The sequence below is a fragment of the Fusarium vanettenii genome (assembly GCF_000151355.1).
Source record: "Fusarium vanettenii 77-13-4 chromosome 1 genomic scaffold NECHAsca_1_chr1_3_0, whole genome shotgun sequence".
Taxonomy (NCBI): domain Eukaryota; kingdom Fungi; phylum Ascomycota; class Sordariomycetes; order Hypocreales; family Nectriaceae; genus Fusarium; species Fusarium vanettenii.
In genome coordinates, this window is record NW_003315881.1 from 3,871,591 (window position 1) to 3,889,231 (window position 17,641).

The following is a 17,641-nucleotide window of genomic DNA, read 5'->3' on the forward strand; positions in this document are numbered from 1 at the left end:
TATCGATAACAAGCAGCCACCAGAAATAGTAGGCGGTGTAATCATTCTGCCGCATCCCTACGTAACCATCCCACCTCGAGCTTCCAGGTTGCGACAGCGTTGGGATTGAATAAGTCAATGCCTCGTTCATCATGATCCCGCGACAGGGCTATGCGCCTACTCCGCATAGCTATGTTCCAAACACGAGCCTTTCTGCGACCATCAACCTCGATGAAGTATGATATGCCAAAGTCACCGTCAACCGCCGCTAACCGCCTGTAGGAAGTCAAGCTCACCAATACCCGCGCCGAGCGAGACCTTCAAGAGTCTCTCGCCGAGCTCTTTAGCATCATCGTCACACTAGACGAGCTCGAAAAGGCTTTTCTGAAAGATGCTATCCCCGAGGCCGAGTACACCGAGATCTGCGAACGGTCGCTGAGGCAGTATAAGGCGCTGCTGGCCGATGAGACCATCGCCAATGAGTTCCAGGGCCTGGAGGAGTTTAAGGCCAAGTGGGATGTACGTCGCTCTCTCAGCCGCAGTAACAACTCAATCTGACACATATATAGCTCGAAGCTCCCCGTGCCACCGAGCGCATCCGCGTCGGCATGCCCTCCACAACCATCGATGCATCCTCCTCCGCCCCCGCTCTAGCCCCCACCGCGGCAAACAACACGAGCGGCGTCCTCATCCTCGAGGCGACGCAAGAGTTCATCACCTTCCTCGACGCCGTAAAGCTCGGCCTCCTCTCCAAGGACCAGCTGCACCCCCTTCTGTCGGACGTCATCCAGTCGGTTAACCGCGTCACCGACAAGGACTTTGAGAACCGAGGCAAGATCGTCCAGTGGCTCATCACCCTCAACCAGATGAAGGCCACCGACGAGCTGAGCGAGCACCAGGCCCGCGAACTCGAGTTGGATATCCAGCAGGCGTATCAGGGCTTTAGACGGACTTTGACGTGATTTAACGACGTATGATTTAACGCTGGGAGAGAGCCCAACATGATGCCTACGTCTGTGTAGAACCTATCGTACACACCTCTTTTAGAGATACTGCTCCTTTTTTTTGTTCAATATACCCATAACCATCGTTTCGTAGCCCATGATTCATTATACCAAGAATGTCCAGAAGCTGGGATACACAAACTCCGACTCAAAGATGCGTCTCACCTGCTCCAGCACAAACCTCTCGACCTTGCCCACATTCTTCAGACTCTGCTTGCCCCCATCCTGCTCACCAATTTCGCTTTCAACGCGGATCTCCTGCAGTAGACCTCCAAACCTCGGCTTGTGATGCTCATTCTTGGCGTCTCCCTTGTTCTGGCCAGACTCGCCTTCATCCTCATTGTCAGGGCCGACGGCGGCGAGGGCATCATCTGGGCCGAGGAAGCAAAAGTGAACACGCTTGCGAATCTTGGCCAAGACTCCAACGCCGTCAAAGGTCAAGCCTGTGATGTTGAGCTTGAGAGGAATGCCGACGAAGCTGGGCATGGGATAGTCGAGCAAGATCTCGGCTGTGAGGTGTAGTCGTATGTCGCCGTTGTAGCGTATTCTAAAGACAGCCTGAACATCTTCCACTCGAGGCTCCCTCCTCGGGCTACCCTCCTCTTCCTCCGGCTCGTCATCGTCATCCACGATGGCTGAGCCACCAAGGTGTGTGTCCCTCGTGGGCGGTCTGGATGCACCCGCTGAAGTGGGCGCAAGCGTCGATACACTCCCCTTCTCCCGCAAATTCTGCAGAGGCGGCGCAAGGCTCGAGTGAAAGTTGTCCAAAGAGATGATGCTACTCTGCGAAGGATTCCTCGTATGACTTGGCGTCCTCATCTCATAAGGCGTCCCCGGCGCACTCATCCAATTCGTGTGATGAGCACTCGCAACAGCAGCCAACGGCGTGTGCGTTCCCGTGCCAAGATGGCCCTGAAAGTAGCTCAACCCAGGTCCTCCCAGAATCCCCGGCGTGGACGTGCCCAAGAACGGACTCCCGTGATCATGGCTCATCATCTCGTTTCTCAAAACCTCGCTCCTAAGCCCGCCGCCAGGCCTTCTCCGATACCCTCCCAGCGGCGTAGGTCCCGGTCTCAACCTCTCAGGTTCCGGGGGTGGTGGCGGAGGCGAGGGCTCCTCTTCGCTCTCGTCGTCGTCATCATCGTCAAACTCTTCCTCGTAAAAGTCTGGAAGAGGATCCGTAATGTCTTTGAGCTCCAGCGTGGGGGGGATGGTGCCAAAGTCGAAGCCGTGGACCGTCACTGAGCGGATGAAGCGAGGTAGAGGCACCGTCTGGAACTTGTCATGGATGAAGGATCGGATGCGCTCGGCGAGAGCATCGCCATCGGGGCCGCTGGTGAGCGTCTCCCAATTGAGATCTATTGACATTTGGCTTCCGTTTTATACTCAAGGAAACCAAGATCGTGAACGGGTCGGATGAGGTTGATGTGATGATGTCGGGGATGAGTACAAGCCGCTTGATGTGGCAACACAGGCTCCGTTATAGCGGCCTTTAGTGCTGTGGGCGCCTGAGACCCAACTTTCAGGCTGAGAAGAAACATCACGACTTCAACACAGAGTAACCACACTTCTCAGAAGATATTTCATGTATGATTCATCTTTTGCATCAGGGTATCTAAACACTAGTATATATCATGTGAAACCACCTTGTAGAATCGCGAGTCCAGCCTGTCTTAACGAATGCTCCTCCATGCAGATGCGAGTCAAACATGCAACACAATGCTCTCCATGAAACACACACCCCACGCCTAAGTTTATCTTCCTCCTCCGTGTATATATACTTCTGCTGACTCCCTCACCGAAGCATCTCAGGCTCCTCGAACCTAGCCCGCCCATAGTAGTGTGGGTACTGAGGATTATTAAAGAGGTGCCAGCAGTTGGGCGCTTGTAGGATGTATCTGCCAGCATGTTAGTGATATGAAATCATAGTAGACAGAGAACAAACATACCTAGCCATCGCCTCTCTGAATCGGGACTTGTACTCCTTCGGACTTGTTACAGTAGGTCGATTGCGACCACCACCGGCGAATCCACGATCCTTGATCCAACTTTCAAGCTTCTTGTCCCATGTGTACGTGCGGATACAGTCAATGATGCCAACCACAAGCTCCTTGCGAGCCTCATCGACGGCAATCATGAGCGAGTAGTCCATCACGTTCTGCCTTGCCAGGAACAGTGTGTCGTTCCACACAGAAGCCCGTAGCAGCTTCTTCGAATGCTCTCGTGCAAAGAGCGGCGACTCATAGATGTACTCAACCATGTTCTCGTCAAGCAGCACTTCATTCTGCTCTCCTGTCGACTGGATCTTGCGATTGCGCATAGAACCCTTGAGATCAAAGATTCTGGTTGCTGATCGGTCGTAGAAGAGGTTCTCGGTGATCAACAGGTCCAACTTGATGTCCGTTCCAGTGACAGGGTTCTTGATAAAGACCTGGAAGAATCCCAGCATCTTGGCAATCACAGAAGGGAGGTCGTGGAATAGGGCTTCGGCCATGATGTTGAAGTAGCCTGGGGCGAAACGCAAGAACGCAGACGTCTCAATAGGCGAGAGGGACTGGGAGTTGATTAGCATACGCCCGGTAGAAAGTGCAAGAAGCTTACCTTCAACACCAGTCTGTCATCAAGCGTCTTCAAAAACACAGACTTGGTCTTGCCACCCTTGGAATCCCACTTCAGGCATCGGGATAACGACTCGACGATGCGCTCTGCAACGCCACACTTCCTCCTCAGTGCATCAAACTGTTCAGCGTAAAAGATCTTGCACGTCATCGTGGCAGACCCCTCGCGGAACTGGTACTTGAGATGCGTGCCTGTGACACGGAGCAGACTCTTCTCCAGCTCCGTCTCAGACACCCAGTCAGTGCCATCTGAGGGAACAGATTTGGGCTCGGTGTCACCGCCACTTTCAACCTCACGCTGCATGACCTCCTGAGCTTCTCGTCGGATGTTAGCCAGCTTGCCCTGGTAATCTTCACTGTTGAGAGCGAGAGCAATCACAGAGCTAGGCTCGTCCTCTCTAACAATGATATCAGAGTCAACAAAAATGTGGTCAGTCGCGTTGACAGGGTATTCGAGTGGCTGCCAACCGCTTGCTGAGCGTTCGGCCCAGAAGTTGGTGAGATACTTCATCAAGCTGGTCTTTTGGTGCTTGGGCAGCTCCAGAGGAATCTCACTCGCGTCCACAGAGTCGGCAATCTCCTTGATGTCGTGTAGATACTCGTCCGGAACAGAATGCTCAAGGTCACCACCTCTCTCCTCGTCATCTGAGAGGCATTGGCTGGTGGTTGCAGCAGTTGCGTCGTCATTCTCTTCTTTTTCTTCCTTCTCTTCCTTGCCCTCCTTCTCCGTGGTCTCTTCCTTCTCCTTTGGTAGGTGTTCGTCCATCTTGAATGATGGCTCGGCAGGAGTTGGAGGTTCGCTAGGAGGCTCCATCTTGGCCGGTGCATCAGAATGACGCGAGGCGATGCTCACAGATCGCAGCTCAGCCTCGCGCTCAGCAATACTCTCAGTAGGAGGGCTTGGCTCCTCAAAAGCCTCATTCACATCGTCGTAGACTTCCACAATAGCCTTGGTGGTGGTCCTAGGGAGCATGGCTCGCGGTTGACGCATGCTCGCAGCACGCTTCTTGCGGTCTCGGATGCGTTCCTTTTCAAATTCCCGACTGAGCTGCTCAAAATGCCGCGCCAGAGTTGATACCTTTGATTCCCTCTTCTTGTGAACAAATCGTGGTATACTCGACGCAGTGGCTTTGCCCCGGTTCTTCAGGTTGCTCAGGCCCAGACGATCTGAGAGCTTCTTATCCACTCTGATCGAACCTTCGGCCGCGGACGACTCAGGGGTACTGCTTTCAGGAGGATTCGTCTTGGATTCCTTAATTCCGAGACCCTTGCCAATCCCCGACTGTGTTCTAGGCAGTGTGCGGGCGGGGTGGGAGATCGCCCTGACCATGGGAGGTGAAATGCTCTGTCCTGATTTACGAGATGGGAGAGCCGCAAGTGGCGTGGCGGCTCCATGGATAGGTTGGTTTGGCTGAATGCCCTGCTCCCGTCGCAGTTGTTCAACTCTTTCCGACAATGACTGTCCAGGAGGAGGCAAGGACGACGCGGGAAGGGTGAGCGGCTCGGCTGATGTCTTGGAGTTCTCACCAGGCACAGATGGTGATAGTGGAGTTGGTACATCCTGAGGCTCCGGAGACTTGGGAACCTCGGGCTCTGAAGGTTTAGGTGCCTCTGGTTCTTCCACTGGTTCGGCTCCTGGCTGGGAGAGATCAAGAGGTTCGTGAGTAGTTGTCGATGGGGTGCGAGCGAGGTCCAATGGCTCTACTCTCTCGAGAGCCCCCTCAGCAGGGATGTCAATCTTGCCGTCCTCAGGTAATGGTTCCTTGTCTTCGGTAGGCTTTGTTGAAGCGACACTGGCCTCCATGCTAGTGTTGTCAGTGTAGTCCGTCGGTTGAGTGCTCTTCCCTTCTTCCTCAGTGAAAGTCTGCGAAGGCCGCTCCTCACTATCGACAGTCGAGGGTGTGCCTTCGTTCGATGCAAGCGACTCCTTCGACTCGTTGTCTGTAAACATCTTCTTGAGCTGCATGATGGTCAACTGACGCATATCCTTGTCACCCAAGAAGTCTGATTCGAATGTGGCAAAGGCCTGGTCCCACTCGCCCGCCTTCTCAAGCATCTCGCGGACGATGCTGTTGAAAGGCACCACCTCGTAGTACTTGGAGTTGACGTAGATGTCTTGCAGCCTCTTCACCATAGCCGGCTGGTCTTCCCTGGCCTTGTCCGTAAGGCGATCAACCTCTGCCTTGCAAAGCTCAGCCTTCTCGGGCAGGACACTGTCGATTCGAATACACATGAGCCTAGACTTGACCGAAGTCATGAACTTGGCCCATCTCTCCTCCATCCTGGTAAAGATCTCGTTCTTGAGCTTCAGATCGTTCGTGACCTTCCAGGTGATTCTTGCTCGAGGCACGACGATCTCCAGCAGATCGACAGGGTCCCAGTGAATACGAATTCTCGCATCTTGAAGGGCGAAGTACCTGACATGGTCTCGATGGTGATCATGAGGACAGTCGTGAAGATCCTTCATCCTGAGACCGCGGCCCCAGAAAAGGAGCTCCAGGTATTTACCAAAAGAGTACTTGAATGTCGCCTCAGACATGAGCGTTTCTTCAGTGTCCTTCTTGCAGATTTTGCAATACGTCCACATTGTGATCCCGTCTGCGAACTCGGGCCGTGTCGAGGTGTTGGGCACATTTTCAACGAAAACCGTGATTCGGGACTGGTCATGTACATAGGTCCTATTGTGCTGAAGCATCTTGCGTTCGCAGCCGTTTGATGTGCAGACCTGGTCCATGGTGTATGCGAGGTCCTCGATGTACTGTCCCAAGGTGCAGTCAGGGTCCATGCCAGTGTCAATGTGCTGCTCATCATAGAAGTTGATGGCGACCAGAGATGGTTCAGTACATGGAATCTTTGTCTCGGTGCAGATGACCGAGTACAGGACAACGATGTTCTGATGCGAGTAGGGATCAAACAGATCGAGGTTACCTTGGATGTACGTCTCCCACTGGCGGGTATGAGTTTCGTAGTTGTACAAGGCCTTGTCGTACTCAGCATCGTGGACAGCGCGAAGAATTTCCATAATCTGTTGTGGTGCCTTCTGACCAATCTCCTCGACCATCTCAGGTTTGATAAGCTGGAAACGCTGTGGCTCTGCTTTCTCCGGGTCACCCTTCTCTTCGTAGTAGTCGTGGTCACGGAGTCTTCGCAGGTAGAGCAGTCGCCTCTCCTGCTCACGAGCCTTCATCAGCAGATATGGCTGCGTGAACTTGACATACGGTGAGGCAGACAGAATCTTGGTCTCATACTTGGACACCATGTCGCTATAGTATGTGGGCATAGGGACATCATCCGGGACTTGGCTAGTCTGATCCTGAACGACGGGATCGTGCTCCTGGAGAGAAACGAGTCTTGCGCGTTCTTGGGCGAGTTGCCCAGATTGGTTCAAAGATCCAGTTTCATCTGTTCCAGCAATGCTAGCGCTGTCCACAGTTGTTTGTGAAGGCGGCTCGCTCTCTCCTGGAGGCTGATTGACCACGACAGCTGGACCATCCTTAGAATGATCGACGCTGTTGACGCTCAATGACCTGATGCTATCACCCAGAAGATGCAAAGAGCTTGTCATAGAGTCGCCACCTTCCGGAGGCTCGATCGACTCATCTCGAAGAAGGCTCGACTCAAGCTTAAGGTTGTAGACGACATAGACCATAAACTCCATGATGTGCTTGACCTTGGACAGGACCATGCTGTTGGCACCGCGTAGGGCAATAGTGCAACCGAGCTCCGGTGTGCAACCAGACAAGAAGATGTACGACTTCTTGCGGCCCGGATAATCATTGTTTACAAACGTTCTGACCTCAAAACTAGAGCATCGTCCAATTTGTACGGGCAAGGCCAGCATGTCCAGGGAAGAGATAATGTCTGTCTCAGCACACCGAGCGACCGCCTCAATGACTGTGTGCTTAACATTGTAAGCCACTGAGATGTTCGCCTCGGAGAGATACTGCAACGCAACACCCGAGATGCTCTTCTCAGCAAGGAGAACTTGAGGGCGAAGATTCGTGATCCTCTGAACCACAACTCGCAGAAACTCCTTTTCCTGCTCGATGACGGGCTGCAAGCTCATAAAATGCTGTTGGTGCCGTTGGTACTCAATAGGGAATGTAACAAGCAGCACTCGTGGATTGGTGATCCTGCGCGGCATGCTCTTGAGGGCCAGATTCTTGGTGAAAACGACCCCAGAAATGTAGGCAGTGTCACCAGGCTTGCCTCCAGGGATTCTTTTCAACTTGACATAGTGCCGAATGTCCATGTCTTCTCCCTTGGCCACGTCTGGATCCACATCGTCTGTTGCCCGCAGAAGGATTGGGACCAATGCCTTCTGCCATGCTGGTGGATTTGAGATTTCAGCATCGTCCAGTAGCTGATGCAAGAGCTTGTCGACGTGTCTCAGGCTTGACGAGTTGAGTTCGGCTTTGGGCGCTTTCTTGTGCTGCAGCGAATCACTCCTAGTGATCTGATTTCCACTTTGATGGGGAGTGTCTAGAGAAAAGAGCATCTCGGACGATTGTGACGGTCCCTTGTACACTGCAGATTTTGGGCGTGGCGACGGTAGGTGATGCATACTGCCGCTGACGTTGCTGGTGTTACGGCGCCTCGGTGCCCGTCGATGCCCAACGAGGCTGCTAGGAAGCTCATCAAATCCCCCTCTGCTTACGAAACTCATACCGCTGATGCTCTTCTCGCCTGCTCTGTGACGATACTTCCTACCAGCGTTCACATAAGGTGCGAGTTCCGACTTGTCGTCGCCCAGACTTCCAGGCTGCAAGTCACCAGTCATTGTAGCAAAAATGCCCATCTGCTCGTCCTCACTTGACTCGTCAGACATGTAATCAGCCAGCTCCGGATCAATGATATTATCGGCATGAAAGGCAGGAAACTTTGGCTTCTTGGCATTCTCATCGTCAATTCCTCGACGGAAGGGCGCCCTCTCTTCAGGGGCAGGTTTGAAGCGGCCAAGGAAGCCACTGTGCTTGGAATGGTGTCGTTTGTGGCCTGCAGAAGAGTGAGGGCGCCCAGTCAGCGATTTGAGTGATCTTGATGAACCTGGTCTGCTGAGCTGAGGTGCGTCGATTTCAAGGACGGCAGCGGTACGAGATTCCCCGATGCGGCGTGTTGCAGGAATAGTCATCATGGGGGTAGAAACAGGCCGGGAGTCTTCTGAGCCTTCTGATGCAACTCCGGATTCAGGCTCCCTCTCTCTTGCCTTTGATTGACTGGCATTGCTGGGGGTCTTGGCGTGGTTGGTGCCAAAGAATCTCGGCATAAAGGACTGCTCGTCTCCCGAGTCGTCTGAACCACTCCCATCGAAACGCTTGGTGATGACATCGAGACACCGCTTGCAAACACGCAGTGAGCCCTGTACGCCGAATTTCTCTCCCGATATGACCGTAGTACATTTTGAGTCGAAGATGCAGCCACAGGTTCGGCAGTGATGTTTTCTTCTGAATGCGGTGAAAGGAGTCTGGCAAAGGAAGCACTCCTTGACGGTATCATCCTTCATCCAGAACTCCTTACTCAAAACTTGCTTGCGCATTCGTGTGAGTTGTGCGTTGACCTGCTCAGAGGCCTCATCATTGCTGATGGCTGTGCCAGGTATCCTGATATCGCCCGACGCCATTTTCTGCGGCTTTGGGCCCTGTGAGAAGGACTCATGGCACACGGAATCGTGAGCAACGGTGCTGATGCGGCTGGGCTCTGCAGTCCCTCGGTCCAGAGAAGATTCTCTTGAGTCTTGGCCACCAGGGGACCTCGACCGGCTGATCCGATCAATGACTGCAGGCTTCCTTCTGATGCTGTCGGGAGATAACAAGGACGAGGTAATGGACGGGCTACGAACACTTCGAGTCTGTATTGAAGGAGCACGAGGATGCCTTGGACTTGTCGGGCTTTTGAGACTTTCGTCGATACTTGAAGTGTCCTCCCGCTTCGATCTGGGTGGTAGTTTTCCGTCTCTCAAGTCGTACAAGTTGGCCGACGATTCAGCTGTCGAGAGGTGGGCCTGGAGATCGGCCCTGCTGCTGATACTCTTTCGACTTGAACCAATGCCAGCACTTTCCTCAGTGCGTAGGGTACTATGGCTAGCATCCCTGTGCACCGTAACAGGAGCAATCGTAGGATCAACAGCAATAGAACTGGGTGCCTTTCCGGAAAAGCTCTGACGACTGGTGGTGTTAGACTTTTGCCCTGACATGAGACTGATACTCGATGGTTTCGAGGACTGAGATTGCTGTGAACGTGTCTCAGCAGCTACACCGGCGTTAAGCGAGCCTCCATCAGTCGTGAGAGGGATTTGGGACGAAGTGGTAGACAAGGTTGCGCCTGTGTCAGCCCGACTAAGCGAGCTGATTGAAGCTTTCGAGGCATGGTTTCCAACGATCGACGTCCGCTTTGAAGAGGGTTCCGATTTTTCTGACACTGCTTGCTCTTGCGGTGCTTTTGAGGAGCCTCCAGCACCCACAGCTTCCCTCAGTCGGCTGTAGAGACCGCTAAATCCTTGCTGCACCAGATCACCTGCAGTCCCTTTGTTTTCGGATGTTGGAGCCGCTGTAGGGGGCGGTGCAAAGTCGTTGAAGGTGGTGAGAGAGTCACACTGGCTCGCAGAGGTGTGTATCTTGTCAAGTGTATGGGCAAGTTGGCCCTTGTCGGTGGTAGAAGCGGCGGATATAGAGTTGATGGAATCGCGGCGGGTTCGGGCCGGTGAGCTTGCCGAAGGAGGAGAGGCTGAAGCAGCCCCTGACATGATGTTTGTTTATGGTTTATAGATCGAGGTGAAAGACGTTGGAAAGTTCGAGGTCGGTTCGGGAGTTGTCGAGTCAAAGGTTGATAAACGACAGCAAAACAATCGTCAGTTGCAAGGCCCTGGAAGCCCAGGACTCATTCCATGTGACGTTTGCCCGTTATCGTCATAAGCAAGCTCGAGATGTCGGCAGCATGGTGGCCTCGAAGATGTTTCAAAGAGTAAGCCAACACCTCGTCACTGGAAAGTGGCCACCAGAAGACACAGCCGATCTTCAGGGTTCGCTGATCGGTGAGGACGACGTCGTGGGGAAACAAGGACACCGGCAAGGGCTTGGGAGGCGGGAGGCGGGACGGCGCCAGGCTAACGTCGTGTGTCGCATAGACGGGTTGGAGTTTGAGACAGGCAAGTCAAGCTCAGAAAGATGACGAAAGAGCAGCAGCAGCGTCCATCGGGCGCCGAAGGAATGCTGTCCCGCGCAGCTAGTCGCGGCTGTGCGTCGTCAAGTTCAAAGTTCAAGAGCAAGCTTGGCTTGGGGCGTCCAAGTTGGATGCGTGATGGCGTCAGACCCTGGTAGGCAGCGACAGACGCTAACGGCTTGGGAGTACCCGATACAATACGACCCTATCTTCACCGCCACCCTGGGAGCCCACCCAAGTACCGAGTACTTAGCCCCGATCAAGCACGAGCCAGCCTGCCACGCAAGGGCTCACCCTCCCCAACCAGACCCCGCAGATTCCGACGACGCGGCCCAAAATTACCCGTCGCGTCGCGCTACATATCCGTCCGCACCCTTCTATTTGTTTCGCACAAGGAGTTCTCTTGAGCGTCATCGAGGCAAATCCCTTGTCGCGACGAGCCAAGGCCTGTCGCGATCCTCGCTCTCACCTCCCTCGCGCATCGCTGCAGCCGAATACCGCCCGCCACTATCCGTCGATTGTCCCGATTGTCTTGCATCTCCTCGCTTCCCTTTCATCGAGTATCACGGTAAAGCAGATGTAACGCCCTTCGCCAGTGGCGTCGGGCAATCTGTCGGGCGAATGTCTTTCACCTCGTCCCCTCCGGAGGACGTCACCGACCTCTTCAGACGACGCAATTTGACGAATATCCCGCGGGATCAGAAGGAGCTACTGGAGGACTCAGATTCCTGGGCGGTCGACCTGAAGAATACACCTCATGGGCTTGCGCATGTCCCGGGGCATGTCTTGCAGACGGTGAAGGAGGCCTACACGGCCCAGAAAGCCGGTGTCGACAATTCTACACCAAAGTCGCGAAAACGAAATGGAAGTGCCGTGGCATCTACGAGCAGCAAGCGCATGCGGAATGGCATCACAAATACCCCAAGAGAAGAATCGGAGGAGCCAGCACAATCGTCACCCGAACGAGAGATCTCCTGGGAGCCATCTCCCACTCGACCTGGCCCCTCCAAGTCGATTCATGTGGCCATCAATACGACAATGGTCCAGTCTTCGATGATTCAAGAAACGCCCAAGGCAGCTCGGGGACCTCCCCCGAAACGGCCCAGTCCTTTTGAACCGTCTGAGGACGAATCCGATAACGAATTAGAAACCGAGATCCCCCAGGGCATGCCGCAACCCGGCGCCCCCGTTAATCGGACAGCAGCTCGCCTCGAACCAACTGCTCCAGTTCCTATGCCGATTTCCAGCAAACCAATGGCCACACCGCCATGTGCGCAACCGTCTAATCCCACCCAACCTACTATTCCAAACACTGTCGTTGCCCCAAGGGAGACATGTCAAGAACTTGCTGCCACCAAAAAACGGCAGTCCCGGCGAATATTTAAAGGCATCAATGTTGGGGATACAGAGAAAAAGGTCCATCACATGCCGAACCGCCTACCGGCAACAAAGACATTTGCGACTGTCGAGAGCTCCATCCCAACATCGTCCGACCCCGTCATCCCTGCCACTCTGAAATCGACTGCGACACAGGAGTCTGTCATACAATCCATTGAGGAGAACGAGTCCGATCACGACGCCAATGAATCAACGCGATCGGACGATGAGCCACCAGTGGCGGAGCCTTCGAATCGGGAAGGTGAATCTATCATGCAATCCATTGAAGCACCCGAAATTCACCAGAACGCCAAAACCCCCATGAAACGAAGTAGCCAGAAACCAGTCGCTGCGCAACAATCAGACGCTCAACCCCAGGTGGAAACCTCGCCCATGCAGGTGAATGGTCGTCAGGGTTCACAGAGCAAGGTCTGTCCGCCACTGTGCATTGGTCCCTCAGCCAGTAAGGAACCATACGAAGTCTTCCTCCATCATTATCCAATGTTCGCTGAGGATGACTGGGGCCGGAAGGAAGCGGGTACCAAAATGAGCTTTGTCATCGCCTGCGTCTATCTCAACTGGCTCCGCCGACGGAAGAAACTCAGGGATTATCTGTATGACGACTTCATCCGTGCATTCACAGAAGATTACAAGGAGTACGTCGAAAGTGCGAAGGACAAGCAAAAGACCCTGGTCGCGATCGAGTGGTTCAACAAGCTGTCTGAGAAGCCCACTTACAGTCAGTACGTGGTGAACCGGGGCAACCTCAACTTCATCCTCAAGTCTTACCCCGAGGAGGTGGCCAAGGCGAGCATGACCATGATGAAGGCCGATGACATTAGCATATACACGAGCTCGGATCACGAGTCAGAATCTGACAACGATGATGTCGTGTCGAATCCCAGTGCCTCGTCTGACAAATTGTCTCAGCGCTGGCGTAGCAAAGGAGGTGCGGGATCAAAGCAACCTGCCCCTTTGAGCATCGACGGAGCCATGGACATTGATGCGCCGGCAACTCCCGCAGTGTTGAAAGCGGCTCCTTCGCGACAGCCGTCATCCAAGGTCTCGGACAAGTCGGTGTTGAAGCAAAGACCGATGGCAGCGCCAACACTACCGTCTACTTCCAGGCCTCGAAGGCCGATCGTGAAAGCGCCACCACCATTTTCATCGCGTCCCCGGGAAACGCCAACCCAGGCGCCACCACCGGTCTCATCGCGTCCCCGAGAGATTCTGACTCAGGCTCCAGCCCCGCCCTCACCTCAGATCCCCAGAACGTCCATGGCGCCGCCATCAACCATCGCGACGCCATCTACAAGATCGCGGGCGCCTCGGACGTCGCAGTACTTTGAGAGACTCTCTTCGAGCAGGCTCAGCTCGACGCCAGGCGGGCGCAGTGCCGAGGAGCGCGCAAGACTCAGGGAGCATTTCAAAAGGAGGTCGTTGAACGGGGCGGATGCGCGTAGTACGCGGAGCAGTAGTCAGTTCGAGTAGTAGGTTTGTTGCACATGTTTGAGGCGTCATGGAGCTGCTATGAGTGTTTTTGACGTGCAAGGTGTTTAGTGCCGGCGTTCCGAGGTCAGGTCTTGTGTTGGTGTTGAACTGATACCCAGGGGAATCGTTTATCTTGAACTGTCATGGTTTATTAGCACGCCTTGTAGTGCAGTGGCAGAGAAAACAGGCGAGATGTATATCCAGTCGCAGAAAAGCGAGGCCAACAAGTGTATCCTATAGGTAGTTGAGCGAAAATGAACCCAGATTTCGAGGTGACCCTTTGGCGGAAAGAACTGTCTATTGTGCGTGGGCAACATGTCTATGGTAAGCTAGCTTGGCTCGACTGTGGCCTGGCTTAATTAAGTTGACTGGCTGGCAACTTTGTTCCAGGATTCGAGAGCTCCCGAGGAGCTTTTGTTTTTGGCGGTTTGCTTCAAAAGAAAAACCTGGGGGGTTGTCTCGATCTTGGCCGTGATTAAAGAAGAAGAAAAAAGGAGAATTCGCCTGTTCCAAATCGCCGTTTCCTCCTAAGCGTGTCTCATGCACGGGGTATCCTGCAATCTTTTGTTTTTCTCTTGATCCATCCTAAAACTCCGTGGCACGAACGACTTCGCTGCCCATCTCGACTGTGATCTTTCGCCCTCGATGTTTTTCCCCCGTGTGGTTGGTTTCATCGGTTGGTTGGTTTGGTTGCATTTCAACATTCTGGTGTTGTTTTTTCCGGTCCAGTTTCAGCTTTCAGTCGTAATCCATAATCCTTAATCATTAGAAGAGTCATCATTGTCGAATCATTACTTTGTCGACGTTCAAGTCTCAGCTTCCTCCTCGGCGGCGGCGGCGGCCCTGGCTTCGGCCTCCTTCTTGGCCTTGTGGCGCTCCTCCTCCTCGGGGGTCATGGTGCGGAGCTGCAGGGCGTGAATTCCACCCTCAAGGGCCATCTCGTCACGCAGAAGGGCATAGACCATTCGGTGGCGGGCGGGCTGCATCTTGGAGGCGAAGGCGTCGGATGTAATGACAAGTCTGTCACGTGTCAGCAGCATGCATCTTTTTTAGCTTGAACCAGGGGTTGAATGCTGGTGCAGGGTTGGGTTGGCGGTGGTGTGAGAGAGGGTCCGGGGATAGGCGGCATGGAAACATCCATGGAAGGACAAGGTACATGTAGAACGAGGCCATGGGACGGCGGCAAGAATGAGACGATGCCACCAGGTAAACAGAGTAAAGATGAATCACTCCGGGAGAAGGCGGAGAGGCTCAGTCAGACAACAAAAAAGACAACAAGAAACTCTTACCGGAAGTGGGTCTCGCTGGAGGTGCTGCCTTGCATGGCCTTGTGATGAGCATGCAGATGAGAGTCATTGTAGATCTCTAGTGTCTGAGGATCAAAGGCGGCGGTGATCTTTGGAATGAGGTCAGCAACTGAGCGTATTACGCTTACGACAACAAGAAAAAGACAAGACTTGCCTTGGCCCGGATGGTGTCCTCGACAGGAGTTCCCGAGTTCATGGTAGAGAGCTGTCGTTGGACGCTCGAAAAGCCGAGCGCGTATCGTCGAAACATGAGGTAAGACGCAAGCGAGCAGCGGTCTGAGAATAAACGTGAAGAAAAATCACGTCACGTCCTGGGTTTGGTTTCGGCTCTTGCGGCTCTGCCAAGGTTTTCCGTAGACTAGCCGAATTGAGTTGACGACGATGAGATCAAACGTTGGCGCAGATGAAGGAATTGAGTTGAGGTGAAAGAAACACCACGAGAGGAAGAGTAGCGGAGTCGGAGCCGACCAATGTGGATGAATGGATGGGCCTGAGTGGGCAACACTGAGAGAGGTTGGGTGGAAGAGAGAGAGAGAGAGAGAGGTCGGAAATGGATGAACGGATGAGAGCAAGACCTTTTTTTTTTTCTTCTCTCTTTAATTTATAAGTTTGCCCCAACAAAGCCACACACACTTCTCAAACGTGACGTGACAGTGGATTGGCAAAACAAAAAAAGAAAACGACGCGGGATGATGCAGCAAGCAAAGAGAATTAAGTAGGGAAGAGAAAGAGAGAGAGAAAAGAGGCGGGCAGGGAAGGGGGCAAAAATAAGGCGGTTTCTTAATAAACCTTGGCTTGGGCTGGACGGCACGCCGCTACTTGCTTGGTGAGAGTGGCGGGCTGGACTGGGCTGGGCTGTGACGGTGACTGTGACTGTGACAGCAGCAACCCGACTGACTCCTCTCAGCGGGTGAGGATTATTCAGAGCTGGTAGAGATTTGACCGTTTTCGGTGTGAAGTCGGTGAGAGCTACACTTGACTATGTTCTAGGATGGATATGCACAAGCAAGCACAAAAGCAACAAGCACGCGTACACTTGCGCACGCTGGCAGAGACAAGACAGGCACAAGGCACAAGGCACACAGGTACCAAGTAACCCAACCCCCCCTTGCTTCTCATCCTGCATGAGGAGGTTCCAAACTGCATCTTGCAAAGGCGGAAAGAGATGGCTTCTGCAAACGTTCGTTTTCGGCTTCTAAAGCGCGGGGATGCAACCCGGCCAGCTCCTGTCCTCCCATTTACCGTCTTTTCGAACTTGTGTGGCGGATGACTCTTGATTCGCCCACAGATGCTTCGAACCCAAGAAACCAAACCCCTGACACCCCCGTCCAATCCAGCAAATGATCAGCCGCCAATCTACTTACTCGGGGGATGCACATCCAGCCAGCTGGGTCGCCCGACGCCCTGACCGCCCCCGTTGAGCGGTGAAGCCACGGCCTGCATGAGGCGGCCCAGGTAGGTACCGAGTACGGGGGTCCGGTCCAGGACGATGCCGGGAAGCATGGTCTCTCTCGTGTATCTTTTTTTTTTCTTCTGCTTTGTCCTCTCTCTCTCTCCGCTCCTTGACAGTTGTACAAGCTAAACTGTCGGAAACGACCCTGGAAATGGATGGATGCAAATGGCTGACTGCCACGACAGGAGGCCCGAACCTGCCACTAGCATATCCCCTGGTTCACGGCCTCTTTTCAACTTTTGACAACGCCAGCAACGAGGCGGGCCTCCCCGTCTAATCCGGGAGACCACGGGGGAACCAGTCAGCGGGAACCCAATCGCTTTGACATCTGACCGCTCCTGTTCGGGTGAAGCTTTTAGCTCTGCTAGTTCCGTCATCCTGGTAAACAGGCACACACGGCATGGGTGCAGGGTGTTTCAACATGCACAGTTTGAGAGAGAGAAGGCAATCACCCACACCCACTCCCTCCATGATCCAATCATCTCCTGACACTGTTTCTAGTCCGTTTTGATCTTGGGACTGCGACCAACTTCTTCAACGGCAACTGCAAATGATGTGGCGGGATGAGAGTCATCTTTTTTTTTTACCGTATATGCAAGATGAAGCAACTGCTTCGTCGATGATGCAGAGCCGAGCTGACTCAATAACTTGGATACACGGTATCAGTGTAAAAGCGGTGTTATTAAAAAGAACCAATTGCTATCCCTGGAAGTGCATCCAGCCAAGGTGTGCCGTCAAGACAGATACATGGTTACCATTCAAGACTCAAACTTGACAACATTACAGTTTTGTCGGCGAGAATCCCCATGGCGATTTAGGGAAATCCTCTGGTCGAGAGCCTGCTGCGTCTGGGTTACATTCTCCATCAATACAACTCGCTATCAACGGATGCAACGGGCACGGCTTGGCCCTGAGATACCAGCCGTTCACTAGACACAACCAGTTAGCATTAATACCCAATCTCGGGCCGGGCATTCTGGGGTTGATCAGAAAAAGGGTTCGTACACTTGGGATCGTCAGGGTGCCATGTCTCCAAGCCAATGGCCTTTCTCTCCACACAAGTCATCTTTAGAAGTCGGTCTGGTTAGCGGGCCTAGTCGACATTTTGCAATGTGAGTTCCGCAGCACTCGCACATGGATGGACTCTCGCCCACTCTATAATAGTCGGTAGCTAACGCGCAAAACATTGGCGTGGGACCGATGGAGGCGGTTAAACCGAAGGAGAAGAATGCGGTAACGCCCAAGAAGATGACC

General features: G+C 53.6%; 3 protein-coding genes across 3 annotated transcripts; 2 read left to right on the top strand and 1 right to left on the bottom strand.

Annotated features, from left to right (window-relative positions):
- Positions 1 to 131: 131 nt before the first annotated feature.
- NECHADRAFT_75461 (uncharacterized protein) lies at positions 132 to 941 on the top strand (the record flags this gene model as incomplete). The annotated part of the gene is made up of 3 exons (XM_003053829.1): positions 132 to 215; positions 262 to 498; positions 549 to 941. 3 exons carry the CDS (start codon positions 132 to 134, stop codon positions 939 to 941), a joined length of 714 nt encoding a protein of 237 aa, XP_003053875.1.
- A 147-nt stretch (positions 942 to 1,088) lies between these two features.
- NECHADRAFT_65911 (uncharacterized protein) lies at positions 1,089 to 10,343 on the bottom strand (the record flags this gene model as incomplete). The annotated part of the gene is made up of 4 exons (XM_003054542.1): positions 1,089 to 2,355; positions 2,725 to 2,867; positions 2,929 to 3,537; positions 3,585 to 10,343. 4 exons carry the CDS (start codon positions 10,341 to 10,343, stop codon positions 1,089 to 1,091), a joined length of 8,778 nt encoding a protein of 2,925 aa, XP_003054588.1.
- A 554-nt stretch (positions 10,344 to 10,897) lies between these two features.
- NECHADRAFT_75464 (uncharacterized protein) lies at positions 10,898 to 13,485 on the top strand (the record flags this gene model as incomplete). The annotated part of the gene is made up of 2 exons (XM_003053830.1): positions 10,898 to 13,085; positions 13,187 to 13,485. 2 exons carry the CDS (start codon positions 10,898 to 10,900, stop codon positions 13,483 to 13,485), a joined length of 2,487 nt encoding a protein of 828 aa, XP_003053876.1.
- Positions 13,486 to 17,641: the final 4,156 nt, after the last annotated feature.